Raw genomic sequence first — 22184 nt, forward strand, 5'->3', positions numbered from 1 at the left:
CACGAATTTTTACAGCATTACCTTTTTATACACTTTCACTTGAAAACCACACATAATTTACAAGTTCTTACAGTTTTCTATGTCTATCATCATTGATGGTATTCAAAAGCACAGACATGTTGCTGGAATTTTTCCAGTTAATCTGATTTTATTGGCTTTCTCTTTCACTTTGATCTCCTCATTTCTGCGTTTTTTCTCTGCCTGTGCCCTGGCTGCTTCTGCAACTTCTCGGATTCTTGCCATGTCGGTTCGATAGCTCTCCACGGTTTTCATTCGTTTCTTATCCATTTCAGCCTGAAAGTCGTTGTATCTTGATTGTTAGATCTTAATAACCTTAGCTTCTAATGTTGATTCAGAGGGGGCTGGTGATAAGAATGAGTACCTCTCTTCTTTCGACTTTGCGTTTCGCATTTGCCATCTTCTTAGTCTCCCACTTTTCGATTGTGTCCATCATCTTTAGGTACCTGAAACTACTTTGTTTATATGCAAGAATTACCGAAAAACAAAGGGTCTTTAGAGATCATTAAGTTTTTTCTAAAAAATATTCTGCTATTTTATTTTAACGCTGTCTCTAAACCACTCGTTACCGCTCTCTAACGCTTGTCATCTGTTCTTTCTCCCAAGCATCTGCCATAGAATCTCTAGGTCCAGGTTTTGCTGCAGGCGTTGGTGCTCGAATCTCAGCCTTTTCGCGTCCAGTGGTGATGTTCAGATCCTTATCTGCTACAGTTGGAGGCATTTCAGGCTCAGCTGCTGGAATTTCGGGTTTGTTACTGGTTCTTTCATCTTTCTGCTCTGTATCACCGAAACTAGCTTTCTTCTTCATTGATGAAATGACACTAATTCCGGTTTCGGGCCTCGTTTTGCCTGTTGAAGTGCTTTTCGGTACCTTGATATCTTGATCTTTGAAACTTGCCTTCGAAAATTGATCTGATGCATTCATAAACATCGATTAAGGTACTTTTTGTGAATTTTTAGACATGACATGGCTCTTACCTGTAATCTTGGATGAACTTCTATGCCTTTCCGGTCTGATTCCAGGATATTCCACTTTGCTTTTCATCTTGTTTAGTGATCTATCAGGAGCATAAGATCCCATCTTTTGAGCTTCCGCCCTCGTTTCTTCGAGCGATTTGACAGCGTAGGCGGCTGCTGCTACAGCTGTGGGATAATGAGCGCCACTGAAATCATGATCCCAACTCATCTGCCTGGACAATTGTCTTCCTATCCAACCTTGGCTTCTTTTCTTCTCTGCATCAGTTCTAATCATATTAAAAAAACAAAATACCGAAACGAACTCATTCGCGACCCGAACCATATACCTCTAAAAGATCGGGCAGAGATCCTCTTCTCTTCTTCCATGCTGCTACCCTCCTGTTTATCTTCTTGCCTTGTATTACCAAATATTGCCCTGGAAAAATGGTATGCAATTATGCAATTTGGAAAACTAAATATGCATTAAATTACTTTTTTAAAAAAAAATAAAATTAGCTGTGCATACATCGTGTGCTTGATCAAATTGTCCATTATTTGAGAAAAAGGAAATGTTGTTCTTAGAAATTTTTTGGGTGAAGGAACAAAAGTTTGTTATTCCCACTATTTGGTTGGTATTATAAAGGAGAATCAATGCATTAAGAAGAAAGAGTAAGAAACCTTAGAGATGCTTTGCATGGAAGGAATGGTTTTGTATCTTTAGAACACTCCATGCAAAAGGCATGCTTTTCTTCTTCTATTTTAATTTCTTAGCAGGGATAGATGGTTTTCCATTGCTTCTTCCATGCAGCGACTCTGGTTAAAGAGAATCGAACCCGTGACTTTCTCTCTGTTTGGAGAGGTTTATGCTGGCGTGGGCCAGCAATATTTAAATTTTTGTAATGATATATGATATTGGTTTGGGTTTTTATTTTTATTTTTATTTTTAAATGTTTAATTATTATAAAAAAATAATTTAGTTTTAATGTATTTGTGGTGATTTTGAATATAATTTTAGAATAAATTTATGTATACTATTTAATCTACTATAATTCTGAGCTAATATAAAGTAACTAAATTACGTTTATTTAAATAAATTGATTATTTCTTTAAGTTAAATGAATGCAAAAAGATTATAAATTAATGTTCGATTAGTAAAAGAGTTTTTGTAAATAAAACAAATAATGGACAAAATAACATATGATAGGTTGCATGTTTAAAATAACATATTTTGTCATAAAGTTACTTAATAGCACATTATAGAATGTATTTTAAAAATAATAAAAGAACATTAGATTACAATACATTTTGAATATGTTATTAACATTCTTTTTATCATTATTATATCAATAGTTTATATATATATTTTTCAATATAATATTTTAAATATATTTCTTATATATAACATAAGCTAATTTGGTAACTGATTATTAATATAATAAGACTTTAGATTACTATATGCATTATGATGCTCGTTATGTAACGTAAATATGTCAGACAAAAAATCTACTTCATCAGTTTTAATTATATAGGTCACATTTTTTTTGTTTGTTACAAATATATAGACATCATATTTAGTAATATTTTTTATACTCATTTATTAATATACCCCTATTACCTAGGGTCTTGAAAATTGTACAATCATTTTTTAAATACATTAAATAGAGATAAATTTAGAAGTTCGTACAAAATTTGTTTTTCCAATGATTTTATATTTTATATTAAAAAACAGAAATGTTCTTTAAACACAAGCTGGTGCTTTAAATCCTTTAACAGTGACAAAAGCTATCGAATTGGGTGCTAATGTAACAGGAAATTTGGCGTCGGCAATTTTTGGATTCAATACAGGAATATCAAATGATTCTGTGAGCTTCAATGGAGTTCCATTCAACAACACCACATCGCTTCGAATATTTCCATCTTTTGGAGCCAAATGGTACTCTTCCCTTTTATTGTATTGTCCAGCATACAAGTTCATGTCGTTGGTTATCGAAACATCGAACGTAGTTGAATTCGACATGTTGATCAAAAGCACAGATATTCCTGTCTGAAAAGGCGTCACACTTTAGCAGACTTTAAGAAACTTCTTGTAAGTTGAATAAAAATGAATGATTTGGGGGAAAAAAAATCACATTTCTTGTTCGTGCATTAAACTTACTGTTTTCTTGGAGCAATGAGCGTAGGCACGCAGGAACGGGGATCCATTGTGAGAAGCAGCGAGCACGTTCTTTCCCATCAGACGACTCCATAAAAGCGCGCTATAAACGAAAATAGACTAGTACATATATAGATGATAAAAGTTACTTGAAAGAAACAATGTGGAGAATTTTCGGATTGAAACTGACCCATAATAGTCCGGATTAGGGATGAACGAAGTCGTGTTCAGTAGGCCGTAGTTTCCTCCGATTAAGGTTTGTCTGCAGAAAACCTTGTGGTTGAATCTTGATGTCATTCCCAGTTGATCCAAATACCTGTTTTCAACAAAATCTTGTTCTTAGGATCACCAAAACAATAAGAATTCTAGATCATTAACATTTTCTTATATAATTAACTCTTTTAAGTACTTCTTGCAGAGATTTCTAGCATACAGCAAGAAAGTGATGTATTATACCAAAATCCATTAACAAATGTATGTGACACTTCCTTGCCACCACTGTTGAAAGCCCCACCAGCTTCTCCAACCCATGCACCTGTCCATGGTCCGAATGAACTGATGCTGGTGGAAATATCGCTATACGTTCTAGAGATTCGATCGAGAAAATGTGGATCTCGAATCTTGTTGATAAGACTTGGATCATTACCTGAAGAAGATCGAATAAGTTGAAATGCGGAAATACACGAAGAAATGAGTGTAATGAACCTCGCTGAAGTACAGACCTGGCCCGAGATTATATATATGGTGTGTTAAACCATCAACTACATTCGGTCCCGAAGCCTTAAGAAATGTGTCGAACCATTTTTTCTCGTAAAATCCAGCAGGGCCTAAAACTTTAGGTTCCGTAGTTGGATTCGGATACAAACTCTTGATTAGTTTTTTGAGTGCAATCATATCTTTGCCATATTGTTCTGCTTCTATTCGTGCAGCTACCCCACTTCCACATAGCTCATTTCCTATAAAAAAAATAAAAATAATAATAATAAATCTATGAGGTGATACCTCTATTTGCAAGAAAGTTATGAACTTTTCTCATAGTTTTACCAAGTTCATATGAATCAATCTTGTATCCTTTATAGGCAGTGTACTTCATGAAAGAGTAGGCGTTTCTCCAGTTCCAGCCGCCGCTGTATAGAGAACCATTGGCTTTCTTCCTTCCAATGAGGGCATTCAAACCAAATGTAATCTTAGCCCTGCAAGAATACCATTGTTTCCTCTCAAGTACATCGGTTCATTCTTATGAAATGAAAGGAACATAACCAAGATTCTGATATTTCAATGTCTGGACATATACCCGGTTTCGCCGAATAATTTGTTCATGAGATCCCATCTATCCAATTCCAGACAACCTATTGAAAATCCAAACAGTCCATGCTCATTTCTTCTGAAATGCGGGCATTTTGTCGCGAAAGTTCCGATTTTGTACAGAACCTGATCTTGAAGTGAACCTCCAATCCTGATCCGAAGAGGGTTGAATGCTGATTCCCAGGCATAGCGAATCGAATTTCAGTCATGTGAAATCATGAAACATACTTGGTTCTCTAGATGAAAACAGTGCATACAAGCTAAAAAAATACCCATTTCCTAATGACCAAGTAACAGGGCTGGATCAGCAGGCTAGAAAGAAGTTCAAAATTTTATGCATTATTTTTGTTACAATTTACATTTCACACCACATTTCAATGTAACTCATGAGACTCATATTATAAATGTATTATATATAAAAATAGATAATGTCTTTCAACAATGATTTTAACAACTTAGCAGTAAGCCACGTCCCAAATACTAACCTTTGATGGCATTTGCCAGAATCTTGCTATTCAAATCCTGAAAGACAAAAAGGAATGAAAAGAACACAAAAATGACCACAATTTCTTCTCTATTTCACGATAAATTGAAATCAAAATTTCAAGAAAACAATACCAAATTGAGAATGCCAGCTTTTCCCCAGGGGCACTGGTTATAGTTACATTTACTTTCCGGCCACCAATCCAGTGTTGCACAAATGAAGTTATCATCTGTCTCGGCTATGGAGCTCACTCCCTTCACTGTTAACTCCACTTTTTCCGTGCACGAAACACAAGACAATAATAAAAAAACGCAGCAAATAATAACACCCTTCAACTCCATTTTCAGAAAGTTTATATCTTTGAGCCAATCTGTGGACATAAAAATTGATTGATTCAAGTGATCCAGCTCTTTTAGTCCACCCTCTTATATTCGAACGACGGTGTTCCAATACTTGAGAAATGGTATTGTTTCCTAAAGCAACTAGAATAAAGGAGAGAACCCTTTTGGGAAAAGAAAAAAATAAACACAATAGTCAATATAATTTGACAGTTTGTTGAATTTAAAGATCACTGGTTTAGTGGTTGGATGAGTAGCATAATAATAAAAAAAAAATGAAGATTGAAAATGATAGTTGTTGGATGTGAATAAATGGAGTAGTGCATCCACTCTCATATGCCCCCATGGTCCCAAATCCATCACTTCATATCTCGGTTTGGATGTCCCCTTCCCCCTTCAAGAAAATGGAAACTGTGTGTATGTGTATTTCTTCTAAAATCTAATTCTTGAGAACGCCCCGTCTCTCCAATGCTATCGGTTATCGGTGAAATGCATTTAATTCCTATTTAAGGAAAATAGTTAAAAATCTTACATATATATAAAAACAAATGTGCTGAAATTTTTCGATGATTTTAAGAATAATGCTAAAGGTACAACATATATCGTGTACAACGATATTTACAACAAATATATCGTGAGATTTTGCTATTATATCGCGATATTTTACATTCAATTTATCATGAGATTTTGATAAATGAAACTTTTTTATTGAATTTTTTGTGTTGTACAAATTGATGTACAAATTTGGTTGTACATGTAGCATTGCTCTTTATAAAATCTATATATATCTATATCTATACCTATATTATTATATATAAAAGCTGATTTATTGCTATTTACAGTAAAATCCTGGCAAAATCTTGTCCATAAAAATGGAAATAAAATTTATTTAATTTTATATATATAATTAAATTTGCTTTATAAATGACTTATGCTAAGACGGAAAAAAAATTAATACTTAACACTATAAATTTTTTTAATGGAGATAAATTTGCCAAAAAGTTTGCTTCAAATCAAAATTTGAAAAATTACCATATATATTCAAAATCTTCAATAAATGATATATATATATAATAAAACATTGAATTTTATCAAAAGATATAAAAAAATCAATCAATCTAATTCAAAAAACAAAATGTCCTTATACATCTATGATACACGATAAATGTTAAATATACATACATATTTATATATATTTATTTATATTTATATGTATATATATTTTACAAAATTTTGCTATTTTATCATATATGTATGTATATATTTATATAAAATATATATACATATAAATATAAATAAATATATATAAATTTTGCTATTTTATCATATATGTATGTATATATTTATATAAATATGTATATAATATAATCGAAATATTCGATAAATGATATATATTTTACCAAATTTTGCAATTTTGCCATATTTGTATGTACGTGTATATAGATACGTAGGTATGTAATATATATATATATATATATAATATATATATAGAAAGGAGAATGATATTTTACACTCCAAAAGTTTATAACTGCACTCCATTTTTGATTATTAATGTATTTTCTTACAATATTACCCCTACTTAATTATTCCATATTTTATTAGATTAATATACCCTTTCATCAATCATTCAATCTTACTACTTATTCACTTTTCCTATTATATTTTATTTATTTAATTTAGATCATTTCAAAATTTTAATTTCTTTGTCCGTCTTTCACTTTTCTTAACATGAGAGAATTATTATATTATTCAAAATTTATAGTTTGTTGACGATATTGAGAAAATAATAAAAGTAGCATTTGCAACAAATATTAAAATAAAAAAAATTCTTACATCGATTGTTGTCACTCTCTCAAAAATAATAATAATTTAATATTTGAAGTAATTTTTTTATTTTTTGAACTAGTTTATTGCTATCGAAATTTAACTTAAAGATGAGATTTTTCTGAAATTTTTAATCAAAAGATAATGGAGATAAAATTGGCAAAATATAAATATTCGTGTAGATATTTTCAAGTTTTAAAATTTGTAAAAAAAATTATATTAAAAGGTGATTAAATTTTCAATGTGATATGAGCCATATTTTTGTTTGTTCATATAATAAATTCACAAAAATATACGTTTACATGCTTTTAAGATTACTGTTATTCTAATTAATTCTTTTTTATTCAATTTTTATGCATAATTTAATTAAAGTTTGAATATTTTTTTTCCAAATGACATGTTAAATTTTTTGTGTCGTCTTTGTTTTTTTAATTAGTTATGCACATATTATAATTTATTGATGCTCATACAACTCAAAATATTTATCAAGCAAGTTTTCAAAGAAATCCCCACACTTTCTTTATAAAGTTTTTCCAAATTCATGATTACATCTTATGATTGCAAATCAAACTTTGTAAATCATTAATCTATTGTATTTTAAAATCTTATCAAAAATAATTTTGAGGAAATGTGAGATGATCTTTATAACCCATAAATGTACGTAGTGAATGTTTTTGGAAAGAGACATATATATAAAGAAATATTAGCCTTAAAAATATGAAATAATTAAGTGGGGGGTAATTTTGTAAGAAATCATAATAAAGGTTAAAAGTGGACTGTGTTTATAAATTTTTGGAGTGTAAATATCATTCCTCATTTATAAAATATAAAACCGAAAATCTAAAATACAAAAAAACCACATCTTAAATAAAATACAAAAAAACCACATCTTAAATTCTGTCAACCATTAAAATTTTAAACACTTTAACATACCAGAACATTTACAAACAATCCCATAAATTCAGCATTCAATCCAAATTCCACCTTTAAAATTCTGGAAAAAAAAAAATCACCGCTTAATTTCTGCCAACCATTAAATTTTTGAAAACTTTACATGCCTAAACATTGAGTTTAAAATTCAACCTTTAAAAATAAAAAATGTAATAAAAATTCAAAATACCCGATAAATGTTAAATATACATATATATATATTTTATCAAATAAACAAACACTTAATTCTTGTCCATAATTAAAAATTCGAAAACTTAACATACATACAGAACATTTCCAATATGGATTTGAAGACACTGAATGTATAAATAAATTTAACGTGCAAAAACTATCATTTAATATTTCAATAAAATAACAACAACTCAATTGCAAATTAAATGACACATTTGTTTAAAGTTATCCATGAACTAAACCCTTCAAACTGGCATTGGACACTAAAACTACGATTAGTACATTGTTACGATTCACCTCCATATGAAAACAAAAGGGATCCCACAATTGAATGCATATTTCAAGATGTTGATGTATACATAATTTTTTTTTTGATTTATATTTGTCTTCTATATATCTAAAAAAGGTTAGTATAATTTACTTTTTCTCGATTTTTCAGGGAACACACATACATGCAACTATAAAATATGGTGTATTTGAGAAATTGAAGTCGATACTCAAAGAAGATCATCATTTTGCTATTAAAACCATGATTGTTGCATAGAATATATTCAAATACAAGACCACGTCAAACAAATACAAAACTAATCTTTTCAATAAAACAAATGTGTGCGAGATTTTCGATGACAGTTTTTTGTCAAAAATGTTTGAATTCAAAAGTTTCAAAGATTTGACGAACGCAGATATCATCGATGAAACAAATCTTTTTGATAGTTTTTTTACGCGTCATGAATTTAACAAATATTATTAGCTTTATATTAACTATAATATTTAAATTTTTGTTTATGAATCAAACCGATAATTTGACAGTTCCTATATTTGTCTTTTTTTTTTTTGCTAGATGTGATTGAAATAATGATTTCAAGAGACTGCCCTCAAAACAAAAAAATTAATGGATGTCCCACGAAACTAATTGATTGTCATTAGAGATTTAGAGTAAATAAAATCTATTATTTTTTAATTTTTCCCATTTTTTTTGTGGTGAGTAATTTTTTGATAGATTTTATGTTGTATATTTATTATTTTTTTAAGAACAACAAATTACCATGCACTTTGTGAAAAAATTACATTGATGAAATGATCATATTTTTTAATACAATAGGTGATGAGCCGATGATTGTGGTTCTTCAAATATGCTGCGCAAGAAGACTTAGGGGTGAAGTACGTGTTTCAAATATATTTTATGTCACCAAGATGATATTAAATGATAAATTCGATGAAATACTCGAATTTTGAAACATGTATTCTTATTCTTATATAACTTCTTTTCGTTAAAAATTTTAATTTTTCTTTTAGTTTTTTACATAAAGTAAAGTAAAAATGTTTAATATGTGATGGTAAGATAATTTGTTTGTTTTCTAATTGTAAGATATATATATTTCAAATATTCGTTCAAATGTTAATGCTTACTATTTTTTTATCATTAATTGTATAAAATAATCGCACGACAAATATTTTATTTAAGGAAGTTTTTTTTATAGTTTTTGAAAGTACTTTTTTTTTTCACATTATTTGTATTAGTCATTATAAAATTAAATTTCTTTATATTTTAATTTCATAGTCAAAATTTTCATATTATTCAATTTTAATCATAGTATGCACGAGATATAGTCCGTGCATCGCACGAATGAGATACTAGGGGCATGATTGGTACATTAGAATGTAACAAGGTAGGAATGAAATAAACTTTGGAATGTAACGAAATTGAGAATGAAATGGTTGTTATATTTCATTCCAACGATTTGTACCGGTGAAAATTAAAAAAGAAGGAATGAAATTATTTTTAATAAAAAATCATATTTCAAATTACATATATCAAAATAATAGTTATTCATATTATTATTATTATTATTATTATTATTATTAATTATTATAAAATTATCATTATATAGTTTAACTAATTTAAATTTATTTTTTATAATAATAATAATTATTTTATTATAATAATAATAAGATATAATTATAATATTATTTTTTAATTTTCCATTGATTAAGATGACATAAAACTGCATACCTTTATTATCATATTAAACTTGATTTGTCCGTTTATTTGCTATGTTCCTTAATTAGCATCTATGACAAAGGAAAGACTGGGAAAGTAGTCATAGGGCTCAATAAAAGTGTCAAAAAATCATATTAAGAAACGTTAAAAGCCGACTAGCCGAGCTATAACATATGTTTGAGGGTAGAGATTTAACATGGTAATATTTTTAAATTACAAAACTTATTGTGATTAGATTCACAGATTAATGATGAGACGCATATTTAAGATCATTAAAAAATATTATTTATATTAAAATATTATGTCTTATCACAGATATGGATCATCTGTCAAAAAGAGAGAGATGAAAAGATCCACTCAACTTAAATAATACTAAAGCAGAAGGATGTGAAGCCATTACCTCAGCAGCACATGCGCTTCTGGCCAACAGGATATTTATTGATTTCTGACGATTTTCTTGGCCGTTTTGAATCTCTTCATCTGATGTATAAACGTGGGGAAACTTGGTAATGGAAGCAAATGACAAGCAGATGCCTTTATCTATTGGAAAAATGTCGGAGTATAAAACAATTAACGCAGGCTTATGCACTTGTCATCACATGCGGGCTCGGGAGCAATACCTTTGCTCTTAGCAGAATCTTGGCATTTTGCTCGGACCCTTTTCATGGCAGCTCATTTTATGGCCGAAAAATCTTTGAGCGAATTGAAAACCCCACAATCTGCATATGTAACACGATGATTAAAGCTTTATTGCTCAAAGATCAAAACGTCGAGGCTTTGGAGGTTTATAGAGTCATTTTGAGAGATGGGATGTGCCCTGATAATTACACATTTCCTTATTTGTTGAAAGCTTGTGCAAACACGAAAAATTTGAATCTTGGAGGGTTGATGCATGGGCATGTAATAAAGCTGGGTCTTTTGTTTAATAATTTTGTGGGCAACACTCTGATTGCTATGTATTCTGCTTTTGATGATATGGAAGCTGCAAAATGTGTGTTTGATGAGATTTCTTGCCATTGTGTTGTGTCTTGGACTGTTTTGATTTCTGGGTATTGTAAAAAAGGCGATGTTTATTCAGCAAGATTGATTTTTGATGAAGCCCAAGTGAAGGATATTGGAATTTGGGGTGCTATGATATCAGGGTATGTGCAAAACAATTGTTTTAAAGAAGGTTTGAAATTATTTGGGTTGATGCAGGTTAATGGCATTGATCCAGATGAGGCAGTTTTTGTTAGCATTCTTTCTGCTTCTGCTCATTTGGGCTGTCTAGAAATTGGATTGTGGATCCACAGCTACGTAGAAAGACACAAAAGATTGTTAATTAGCGTGAAATTAGGTACCGCACTTATTGATATGTATGCGAAATGCGGGAGCTTGGTTTTGGCTGGGAATGTGTTTGATAAAATGCGTGAAAGAGATCTTATTTGCTGGAATACTATGATTTCAGGGTATGCAATGAATGGTGATGGAGAAAGTGCACTTAAGTTGTTTGATGAAATGCGGAAATATGGTGTTAGACCAGATGAAGTCACATTCATTTCTTTGTTCACTGCATGTAGCTACTCGGACATTGCAGAAGAAGGTCTAAAGTTGTTGAATATCATGTGTAACGTGTACAATATTGAGCCCAAGAGTGAGCACTACGGATGCATAGTTGACCTTCTATGTCGTTCGGGGAATATTGAAGAAGCTTATAAAATAGTTCAAAGCGTACCCATTTCAGGTTCTGCAACTGAAGAAGCTATAGCTTGGAGGGCATTACTCAGTGCTTGCTGTAGCCATAGATACATCGATCTGGCGAAGGCTGCTGCTGACAGACTTGTGAAATTAGAATACCATAGTGGAGCCTATGTGTTACTGTCAAATGTGTACTCAGCTGCTGGAAGACACACCGAAGCAAGGAGGATTAGGACGATGATGAAAAGGCGAGGGGTGGAGAAGACACCAGGTTGCAGCTCAGTTGAGATCAACAGTGTTGTTCATGAATTTGTCGCGGGAGAGGAGACGCATCCTGAAATGGATGGGGTACACGATATTCTAGAGGTGATTAAAGGGGAATTTCATTTCTTGCAGTGGAATCCAAGTACAATACATGTACAGTTTGACTTCACATGATTTCAACAAATTGGTGTCTCATTCTTGGAAGGATGCCAATTTTTAAAGGGTGTTTCTTTCGTATATATAATTGTTTTTCATGGTGAGTTAGCTCTACATAGTAGCGGGATGTCCAAATTAACTCATTTGAAAGCCAACTTTGAGATGAAACAAATTGGGAATTGATAGGTTTAAATTGCAAAGAGGACGCACAAGATGAGAAATTTTGGAAGCTGACCAGCCTGACCTAACAAGTGTGATTGATGATGCGTGAAACAAAACATCGGAATTCTGAGAAACAACTTCAGAAAACTGAAAACCAGCTGAATAAAATGCTATATGTACACTTCAAAGAACATGGCAGAACCCAAAACTTCAGTCTTTTTTTCACTATAAGCTATATTTTACATAAATCTACTGTCACCGAGTATTAAGAATGGTAATTTGTATAAAACATAACTAATAATCGTGAGAAAAACTAGAAGACAACAATAATTGATTCATTTGCCTAGAATAGGAACTCCGAATCAGAAAGTTCCAGGACTTTGTGGTCGCCAATGGGTTTCACACCAGGTCTGAATGAATTTCCTTCAATGTACCTGCAACATAAATCAAACAATATATCAAGATATATATCTGCAAATAAGCTGCTTTGTAGAGCATATTTTGATGTGTGGAACTCACATCTCCTTTAAAAATGGGTGCTTGTAGAAGGCATCAGGTATTCTCCCAGAAAATTGATTGTGATCCAAGTACCTGAATCCAAGAAACAGCTTCATATAGGGAAACATTCAAAAAGTTATAGCTAGTTGTGACGTTCCATGTTCGTCTTAGTTACAGTGCAGGGAAAACACGGATACATGAGAGAGTAGGTGACTTCAAGCAACATAACAAGTACAAAATGCACAAAGTTCGTCTCTGCCTGTCCTGTTATATACTTATATACACTACACATTACAAAACTAGACATCCATCAAAGTGGGAGCAATATTTTCTGAACTAAATTTTTAATCAAAAAAGTCAGATTAAAAGCAAACCAGAGACAGAGCCCCCTTTCAAGCCAAATAAAGATCAATAGATGCAAAGATGATGACAAAGCACACTTACAAGTAAGTCAAACGAGGAATATGAGCTGGCCCAAATGGAATAACACCGGACATTTTGTTATGTGATAGATAACTGTCGCAACAAGAGAGTTAGCTTTGCAAATTAAGACAGGGGTAAATGAAAAATAAATTATAATACTCGTAAAAATTCCATCGACAGATGGACAAACTTACAGAATCTCCAAGTTCGTCAAATTTGCAAGCTGTGACGGAATGCCCCCGGTAAGGTAATTGTTATTAAGATAACTATAACATCGAAACATATTGGTCTCATTAAAGACAGCCTAGATAATTGAAATTAGCAAAATCAATGCAATAGTCAAACAAAATAGTGTTAAATCAGCAAAGCATACAGATTACGAAGTGCTGGGAAGCATCCTTCAATACGAATGAGTTCTCTTATAGTCCCAATCAAATGGTTGTTACCGACATCCCTAGAAATAATCAAAAAGAGATTAGGTAAATGGAGAAAACAGCAACAAATAGCACACTCTTAAGTCATTAGTAGGTAATATTACAGGTGGCGTAGCTTCGGCAAAGTTCCCAATTCAGGTGGAATCCTCCCAATCAAACGATTCTCATGTAGTAGAAGATAACGGAGCTCGGGAAGATTTGCAAGTTCCTTCGGAATTTCACCTTTGAAATTATTAAAACTCAAATAGCTGCACACAATTCATATATTAGTCTTTCAAACGCGCAAAAGAAAGCTTTATGCGAAAGTAGTACCCACATATTTGAAATGTTTAAAAAATATATCACTTACAGATGTGTTAGCTGCTTTAGTTCACCAATTTCAGGAGGAATAGCATCTTGAAATTTATTCCACCTCAAATTCCTAATGAAAATAGGAAAAAACCACAAGAAAAAAGTAATTCAGGAAAGAGAGAACACTTTACTCAGTGAAAAAAGAAAAAGAAGAGAAGAAACCCAATTGGACTCTCTTAGTGCTTCTTAACTGGGTCATCTTTCATGGAACTAATTCAGACTGGCATTTTTTGAACACTTTGCGAAAGGAAAAAAAGCAACGATGTAAAAGAACAAGTGAGCAATGCCACAATCCATATCATTACGCAAGTAAAATCAAGCGTGATATATATCACTTAAATAGAGTTGCCATACTTTGCTAGGAACATCTCAACTTGAGAATCTCTTGCACATATTTTAAATTTCACACGCCTACACATTTGCATTATGAACATCTCAACTTGAGAATCTCTTGCGCATATTTTAAATTTCACACGCCTACACATTTGCATCATTTAAATCTATGTACCAGACAAAATGTACTATTCTTATGTCACACGGCCAAACAACTAAAAACATAACGCTTACTGAATTAGAAAGTAAAAGAATTTACAGGATCTTGAGATGCTTCAACCGCCCGATTTGTGATGGAATTGGCCCAGTCAGTTTGTTGTTATGTAGATCCCTGCCACAAGCAATGCGGATTCAGAATGCAAAGAGGTGAAAATTGGAAAATCCAAAGTAATGTAACTCTAAATTTCTTGTAATGTCGTGATGTCTTCAGAAGTGCATTATTTAGTTCAGTTTATGATATAGGCCATTTTCTATGAAGTCGTTGAAAATGGTTTTCATTTCTCAAATACAATTCATTCAAATCCAAGAAGAAGTAAACTAAAATCTCAGTTTCAATCAATGAGGGGGAGAAAATGGAGTATCATACAGCCTCGTAAGATCCACGAGATTCGTAACTGCAATTGGAAATGGACCAACCAGGGAAACAGCATAAACTTCCCTGCCAGTAAGCACAAAATTGAAAGAACGCAACATAAGACGGTAAAAAAATAAACAATAAACGAGATATGTTTACTATTTGAAGCTACTGTGAAATAACAGGTTCTTCAGCAAACAGTATAGGGACCATAAACTCACAATTCAGTAACAACTCTATAGTCACTCCCACTAACAACGGAACACGTGACACCAGACCATGGAGGCAAATCGCCATCTCCACAAGGGTCATCACCAACCCAAGCGTAAACTACCCTCCATCCAAGTGATGCTTTTATTTCATTCAATGCCTTCACTGCAATCAATAAACATTAGATTAGAAAACATACACGCACGTTGACCAGCATACGCATTCAGTCACACCTCACCACACGTTCTTCTTCAATTTCATTGAGAAAAACACAGACCCCATTATGCAGATAATTTACATTTTCACGAAGAAGATGAAAGTGAAAAATAACCAACAGGATTGACACTCAGTCGTTCAGAGGCCTCAAATATGTTCTCCTCAGACGGGAAGAGAAAATATCCAATTAAATTGTCCTAAAATGAATCCTGGAATCCTGTAACCTCTGCTTCAAGATTTGAACTCAAGAACGGGTATCAAGTAACACACAAGAGAGAAATAGTCATTCACTCGCAACCTACACTTCTATAATCCGATCTACTGAAACTGCTCTCAACACAAATCAATCTAGTTTCTATGCATTCCACTCAAAAAACAAATCAAATCCAAGAAACTCCCTGAATCAAAATAACATCTTTTAACATGATAATTATCAATCAACAATAGTTATAAATACACAATCAGTAAACAGCTAAAAATCACTTCAAACCCAGTAAAATAACTAAAAACCCAGTAACAATCAGCATTCATTTCATCACCGATCAGCTCCATTTCTTGCATAATTGAGAAAAACATTGGATCGGAGCTTTACCATCTCGCTTGAGGGTTTTGCAGTGAACGACGCCGTTCAGGAGCAAAGGTAATATGATAACTAGATGCCACAAGGTACAAATCAAACGGAGATGAATCGCCATATTTGGCAAGCTTTTGCTGCAGCGATCCAAGTTACCGACAATACATTACAGTGCTGAGAGTGAGACGATCAGAACGAGATCCCAGATTCAGCTGTGATAAGACGCGTTCGAGTTTTTTGCATCCATTTTTAAATATTTCTATAATAAAAAAAATTTAATTGTTATATTATTATTATTATTATTATTATTATTATTGGTTAAATTGGGTTAAATCCATCTACCCGATCTTTTTTTTGGATTCAGTCCCCTGAAAATTATTTTGGTCACGCACCATCATAATTTATTTATTTAACTTCCTATAAATGACAATCCGACTATTTCATTTCTGCTTCTTTTAAAGATATCTTATGTTACTCATCAAATCTTTCAATGTTGAAAGTACATTATTTTCCTAATATGTTACAAGAATCATTGGTGTATATTAATTTTCACACTTTTTGAAAAGATTTTCATCGTGGAAAAAGACTCGTTCTCCTCCCCTTTTCCCAAAGGTGCCGTCACAGTATCAAATTATATGTGTAATTTTATAAATGTTAATATGTTATTTGATTGATTGAAATGTTTGTATAGGCAAATTTTTGGTTGAGTCAAGTCTTTGGAGCATGCTACAGCATCGTGATTATGAACAAAAGTGATGTCTTATGCAAAAGACGTCCACAAGGAGTTAACTTACACTGCAGTGTGTACACGTGTTTATGTATGTACAATCTATGATATTATATGCACTTTACTTAATGTTGGATATACTTTACTTTAAGAATAATTTTTTTTTGCTCATTTTATCACATCGGTAGAATTTCGATATGGCTAGGAAAGTCGTCCGATCATAGATGTGATCCACCACAATCCAATAGTTAACAACAAACCGAGAGAAGACCTCCAAAATTACACAAAATTCTTAGTTTAAGTACACTGGACATATGTATATTTATTGAACCCTGTATCAAACAAGACAATACGTCGTACCCTACAAAATTACACAAAATTCTTAGGAGATCATCTTACATATAAATTTTGTAATGGATTTCCTACTCGATTCGATTCATGAAAAAAAAAATTATTTTCTATGTAAAAAATGTCACATTTCACTTTATTTATATATATGGATCAAATCGACTAATCCCACATTACACATGTCCAATAAATTACTTGCACATAAATGTCGATGAATTAGAGTTGTAATTATCGCAAGCATATTAATAAATAAATTGACACGAGTGTGATCACATTAATTGATACACCGAAAACACAAGTGAAAAGACCTTTATGCCCTCATTAAATTTAGAGCTCAAAAATAATGAGATTCATGGGATTTTCTTGAATCTCTGTCCTCTCATTTCTGAATTTGAACCCTTTACAGAAGAACTCATGTTCATTTTTCTCCAAAGAATTAATCACACTAACCGAAAAAAAAAAATTGTTTAAAAAATCAATTTTTTTTTAAAAGTTACAAACAAACTTTCGACTTCTTCGAGCACGAAAACCTTGATATGAGCTTGGAACGTCCAGCCATCTCTCATCTTTCCTCGAGTTGTAAATGAAACAACTAAACAAGATAGAAAACAGAAAGAAATCAAAACAACTCTTTTCGTAATACGCCTGTTGCATGCCGTAGCCCTACTTCAAGAATTAATAATGCCAAAAAAAGAAAAGAAAAAGCAAGAGTCTATCGAAATTCTTGAAAAGTATGACAAAAAAAAGAAAATGAAAAGAATTAAGCAGACAATTATGATCGTCAAATTAAGGGTACTTGTGATTCAGTTATGAAGAGGGTTAGGTCCAGAAGGGACTAATCTTTTCTCCACGCCGTATCTTGGATCGATCTCGTGATGGCCATCGCCGGGCAGCGGAGGCGGCGGCGGGAATGGTGGGCAGCGACAGATTAGTAGTTTCTGAAGCTGAAAGCAGACGGTGGGAATCTTTTGGCCGGCCGTGGCGATAGGGTGGCAAGAATGGTGGCGCCGCCGTGGTTGCAGCTGTGTTTTGTGATGATGGGGTTGAGTGGCTGATGTGATGATTAGGAGGAGGGAAAAAAGTGGTATGAATGATACAAGAATTCTTCTGAGACCGCTCTTCATTATTGCCAAGTTGGTGAATTTTTGCGGAGATGAAGGATATATATATAAACACCAAACATAAAATCTATATATATATATATATATATATATATATATGTGTGTGTGTGTGTGTGTGGTGCTGTTGAATGAGATTTAATCAAAATTTTATGTTCACAAGATTGAATTAATTAGTATATGTGTTTCGGTCGGTATCATTAAGTTCGTGAGATAAGATAATGAGAGTATTGAGACGTGTAAAAAAAACTAATATAGTTATAAGAAATTAATCAAATTATGTGGTATAATTATTTATTATATGATATTTGGTGTGTGTGTGTGTTAACTATTAGCAAGATAATCCATAGTTATATATAGGAAACATGATTTATATTTATATTTTTGTTTTTTTTAAAAGAAAAGGAAAAAAAAATTGAAGATAAATTTCTAAGTTTGTTTGGATAGTGGGTGAGGGGTGGTTGGGTGGGGATGATTACGCATTTATAATTGACTTGTAATTATGATCGAGAGGCAATAATTTAAGTTAAAGAGTTTCCCTTGTCAAGGGATAGGGGGTCTATAAGGATGGCTACGTATGCGTGTGTTCATGACTTAATATTGAGATGATAACCTAAATGTATCACCTAAAGTTACATATAAATAATAATAATAATAAAAAACCATGGGTCATATCATATATGTGAGTAGAGCCGTTAAAACTTAAAATGGACTAGAGTGGGACGACTTGCAATTTGCTTATTTGTCGGTATGATCGTATGGGACGAGAGTCATCTGATCGGTCCAACCTATTTTGACGACTTTACATATAAAAATAAATGTGGATGGTTTGATACACATCAAGTCACTAAAAGTTGAATTTGACTTTGTGTATTATATTTTTACAATATGATAAAGTAAATTACATTAATAAGTTATTTTGAAATCAATGATCACATAATGATTAGTATCACTCTTTAATTTTTAAAAAAATAAAAAAAATAGAAATTTTACAAATAACAAGATATTATTATTACTAAAACACTTATTTGAATCAAATTATTGAAAACATTTAATTGAATCTCCAAGTTGTTTTTCCTATACAAAATTTATTCAACAAAAAAATAATTTATATACCTGGTAGAGAGGTTAATTGTATTTCACGAAAAAATTCAAGAATATGATCAAAGGAACAAGTAAAGATCACAATTATTTGCATAGAAAGGTTGAATGCTCTGCTCAGAATAATTTCAAATATGAGAAAGGACTCAAAAGAGTTTTGATTGACAATTAAAACATGCATGTTTACATATGTAACAAAATCAAGTAATCAAAAATTCCATTCCTTATTATATTTTCTTTTTCAAAAAGTCATTCTTTCACACTTCCTCAGTCTTCAAAGGACTCCAATTTTTGTCCACAAAATCATGTCTTCCATCATATGACATTTTCCCAATCACATAAACAATTAAACCAATTAATACCAAAAACAGAATCCCCGAGCTTAAATCAGCATGCCATGAGACAGCAATGAACTCCGGCCACCGTCCCACCACCGTCTGCTCTCCACCACCGCCACCGCTCTTATCCACGTCACCTGGCGGTGCAGATATCTCCACCACGTCGTGCACCTCTCCGTCGTGATTCCCCACATAATAGAGTCCGAGTTTCTCCCTCGTCGCCACGAGCCTAGTGTACCCAAACTCACCACTTCGGAACAAAGATTGTACCGGCTGCGGAAAGACAGGGTCCTTAGGATGATCCACCCTTGCTTCCCACAAGGGCTGCGAATCCTGCCCTGCCATCCCAATCACGACATGCACCGGAAACGCGCGCCATTCGTCGTCCCTATTCTTGTCCAACTCCCCACAGGAAAAATTCTTTAGTGGACAAAACCTTTCATATCTGTGAACATGACCCCATAACACAAGATTAACCTTATTCTTCACCAAAAGTGGCTCCAGATGCTCGATCATCCTCTCCCTCAAACCCGCTTCTCTGTTCTTGTTAGCTGTTGTGTACATTGGCCTATGCCCCTGTACCACCACAAAAGGAGTCTTTCTCCTATCAGTCCTCTCCAAATCACGCTTCAAGAACTCATATTGCTTGTTCCCTGGTAAGAAATCCGTCTCAGTAGACAGATACACGAAATGAACCACTCCCATGTCGAACGAATAATACAAATTCCGGGTATCAGGGGCCCTCATTCCGGTTAACTCCGAATCATTTCCAGGCATGTTGAAACGAAGACTGTAAGGCACTCCACATTCCCCTCCACTGTCTTTATTGTACACCAAACTAGCCCATTCCGGCCTCCACGGCTGCAATGGCCAGTTGTATTCGTGATTGCCAATGCAAACGTGGTACGGGACCGTAGAAGCAATAGGCTCGATTTGAGTGAAGAAAGTGTCCCATAACCAGGAGTAGCCTCTGGCATAGCTGATATCTCCAATGTGTGAGATCATCAAGGGCTTGTTACCCAACGATTCGATGTCGCGTTTTATCCATTTGATCGTGGACAAGCTCTCCCCTTGTGTTCGACCAAAGGTTTTGTATGGTGCCGCTGTTCCCATATCCCCTAACATGAAGGCTACTGTTTCATCCGAATCAAGATTTGGCGAAACGAAGCTGAAAATGTCGCTCCATCCGCCGAAATCACTTCCCACCTGTGTATTAGAAACACAATAAATTAACATGCCCATTACAATCACGAATCATGAATTTTTTTTTGAACAAAAAATGAATCAAAAAACATATCAATTAACCTGATAATGGTATCTTTTCCCTAACTCCAAACTGATCATGACACCATCGTGAATAAACCCAGGATCCCTCCAGCCAACACTCGCGTTCGCCGGAGAATCGCACATATCCTCCCTCTCATACCTCGAAACCCGGGTACCCACCACCAGACCCATTCCAATCCGGGTCAACCCATATCTCACGAAACTGTCTCCCCCATCATGGGTCACGAACATCACCCGCATTTCCCCATCCTTACCCGTAAAGGCCAAATGCACCTGCTCAGGGCCCTTACCCGGCTCGAACTCGATCTCCTCCGACTCCGCCAGCAGCTTCTTGGTCCCTGGCAATGGGTTGTGATCGTTGTCCAATCGGGTGGGGTCGACTTCCGACTCGGTCCAGTGAAAGATCCGGAACTGGTACTTGGATCGGAGGTTGACGACGGGAAAGGTGAGCGAACCCGACCCGGATTCCCATCCCACGGAGGTGGATAGAAAAATATACCCGATGAAGTTTGCATGGGAGGAATCGGAAGGGGAGTAGATCCCAAGCCAATCAAGCTTGGAAGGCGAGTGGATACCGGACCAACGGATCGTTATCGGGTCACCCGACTTGGATAACAGATTGGTACTGAGGGAGATTGAAACCAAACCGTGGCTGCACACGCAAAGGAGTAGGCAGAAGAAACATAGAAAGAGGAAGCTGGGAGTTGGAGTTGGAGTGATCATGGTTTGAGTTTCTGTTGTAGTAACGCACTACTTTTGCTTTAACTTTATATGGAAACCAATGAGATGATGAAATGTGGACAAGATTTTTAGATAAGGTTTTCCAACACTGTTTTTGGATGGACAAGGAAATAAAATTTCGATGGAAAGATTTTTCTGAGTTAATTTTGTGAGATTGATTTTTTTATTAGATTTAATATAGTTTTTTTATATCAAAATATTAATTTATATGAGCTGTATAGACTCAAAAAAGGGGAATTGGGAAAGGGGTAACATAGGTTTCGTGTATATTATATTAGAGAAGTTTCTTCATTATACGAAAATAAATATACATGTTGCCGGAAAGAGGATCTGTCACGAACATTGATTCATACGCATGGGGCTACATACTTGGATAAAGTTTAGCATGGGACTACATACATACTTGGGCATGTATGTATATATGAAATTTTGAATAATGCTATTATTTAT

General features: G+C 33.5%; 5 protein-coding genes across 6 annotated transcripts; 1 reads left to right on the forward strand and 4 right to left on the reverse strand.

The window, feature by feature from the left end:
* Positions 1-17: 17 nt before the first annotated feature.
* Positions 18-1873, reverse strand: LOC140872277 (uncharacterized). 2 transcript variants are annotated; one of them, XM_073275096.1, is made up of 6 exons: positions 1502-1873; positions 1323-1411; positions 997-1251; positions 588-930; positions 383-464; positions 18-294 (listed from the first exon to the last, which is right to left on the reverse strand). In XM_073275096.1, the coding sequence occupies exons 1-6, from the start codon at positions 1525-1527 to the stop codon at positions 103-105; spliced, it is 987 nt and encodes a 328-aa protein (XP_073131197.1). In that variant the 5' UTR covers positions 1528-1873; the 3' UTR covers positions 18-102. The 2 variants fall into 2 exon arrangements, with proteins under 2 accessions (XP_073131197.1, XP_073131196.1); XM_073275095.1 differs by having other exon boundaries at positions 383-470.
* Positions 1874-2665: 792 nt separating this feature from the next.
* LOC140872190 (heparanase-like protein 2) lies at positions 2666-5411 on the reverse strand. The gene is made up of 9 exons (XM_073274978.1): positions 5051-5411; positions 4918-4954; positions 4422-4605; positions 4172-4320; positions 3850-4083; positions 3584-3773; positions 3318-3443; positions 3131-3230; positions 2666-3019 (listed from the first exon to the last, which is right to left on the reverse strand). Exons 1-9 carry the CDS (start codon positions 5294-5296, stop codon positions 2714-2716), a joined length of 1572 nt encoding a protein of 523 aa, XP_073131079.1. The 5' UTR covers positions 5297-5411; the 3' UTR covers positions 2666-2713.
* Positions 5412-10554: 5143 nt separating this feature from the next.
* LOC140871243 (pentatricopeptide repeat-containing protein At2g20540-like) lies at positions 10555-12564 on the forward strand. Its single transcript, XM_073273659.1, has one exon. The coding sequence runs from the start codon at positions 10722-10724 to the stop codon at positions 12315-12317; it is 1596 nt and encodes a 531-aa protein (XP_073129760.1). The 5' UTR covers positions 10555-10721; the 3' UTR covers positions 12318-12564.
* Positions 12565-12659: 95 nt separating this feature from the next.
* LOC140871244 (uncharacterized) lies at positions 12660-16325 on the reverse strand. Its single transcript, XM_073273660.1, has 11 exons — positions 16093-16325; positions 15296-15449; positions 15087-15158; positions 14760-14831; positions 14166-14237; positions 13921-14064; positions 13756-13836; positions 13577-13648; positions 13404-13475; positions 12981-13052; positions 12660-12895 (listed from the first exon to the last, which is right to left on the reverse strand). Exons 1-11 carry the CDS (start codon positions 16193-16195, stop codon positions 12805-12807), a joined length of 1005 nt encoding a protein of 334 aa, XP_073129761.1. The 5' UTR covers positions 16196-16325; the 3' UTR covers positions 12660-12804.
* A 3248-nt stretch (positions 16326-19573) lies between these two features.
* LOC140871242 (probable inactive purple acid phosphatase 9) lies at positions 19574-21802 on the reverse strand. Its single transcript, XM_073273658.1, has 2 exons — positions 21012-21802; positions 19574-20912 (listed from the first exon to the last, which is right to left on the reverse strand). Exons 1-2 carry the CDS (start codon positions 21714-21716, stop codon positions 19626-19628), a joined length of 1992 nt encoding a protein of 663 aa, XP_073129759.1. The 5' UTR covers positions 21717-21802; the 3' UTR covers positions 19574-19625.
* Between the last annotated feature and the right edge of the window lie 382 nt (positions 21803-22184).

Source organism: Henckelia pumila, unplaced genomic scaffold, assembly GCF_033568475.1.
Source record: "Henckelia pumila isolate YLH828 unplaced genomic scaffold, ASM3356847v2 CTG_461:::fragment_3, whole genome shotgun sequence".
Classification (NCBI taxonomy): domain Eukaryota; kingdom Viridiplantae; phylum Streptophyta; class Magnoliopsida; order Lamiales; family Gesneriaceae; genus Henckelia; species Henckelia pumila.

Coding starts and splice junctions, on each gene's coding strand:
- LOC140871243 (XM_073273659.1), top strand. CDS start 10,722: ATGACAAGCAGATGCCTTTATCTATTGGAAAAATGTCGGAGTATAAAA.
- LOC140871244 (XM_073273660.1), bottom strand. CDS start 16,195: ATGGCGATTCATCTCCGTTTGATTTGTACCTTGTGGCATCTAGTTATC. Junction 13,837..13,920: donor TTGCCGAAGCTACGCCACCT/GTAATATTACCT, acceptor GATTATTTCTAG/GGATGTCGGTAACAACCATT. Junction 13,476..13,576: donor TTGACGAACTTGGAGATTCT/GTAAGTTTGTCC, acceptor TTGTTGCGACAG/TTATCTATCACATAACAAAA.
- LOC140872277 (XM_073275095.1), bottom strand. CDS start 1,527: ATGGACAATTTGATCAAGCACACGAT. Junction 1,412..1,501: donor AATTTGATCAAGCACACGAT/GTATGCACAGCT, acceptor CCATTTTTCCAG/GGCAATATTTGGTAATACAA. Junction 931..996: donor AAGTTCATCCAAGATTACAG/GTAAGAGCCATG, acceptor TGAATGCATCAG/ATCAATTTTCGAAGGCAAGT.
- LOC140872190 (XM_073274978.1), bottom strand. CDS start 5,296: ATGTCCACAGATTGGCTCAAAGATATAAACTTTCTGAAAATGGAGTTG. Junction 4,606..4,917: donor TCTGGCAAATGCCATCAAAG/GTTAGTATTTGG, acceptor CCTGGGAATCAG/CATTCAACCCTCTTCGGATC. Junction 3,020..3,130: donor CTCATTGCTCCAAGAAAACA/GTAAGTTTAATG, acceptor ACGCCTTTTCAG/ACAGGAATATCTGTGCTTTT.
- LOC140871242 (XM_073273658.1), bottom strand. CDS start 21,716: ATGATCACTCCAACTCCAACTCCCAGCTTCCTCTTTCTATGTTTCTTC. Junction 20,913..21,011: donor GGAAAAGATACCATTATCAG/GTTAATTGATAT, acceptor TCTAATACACAG/GTGGGAAGTGATTTCGGCGG.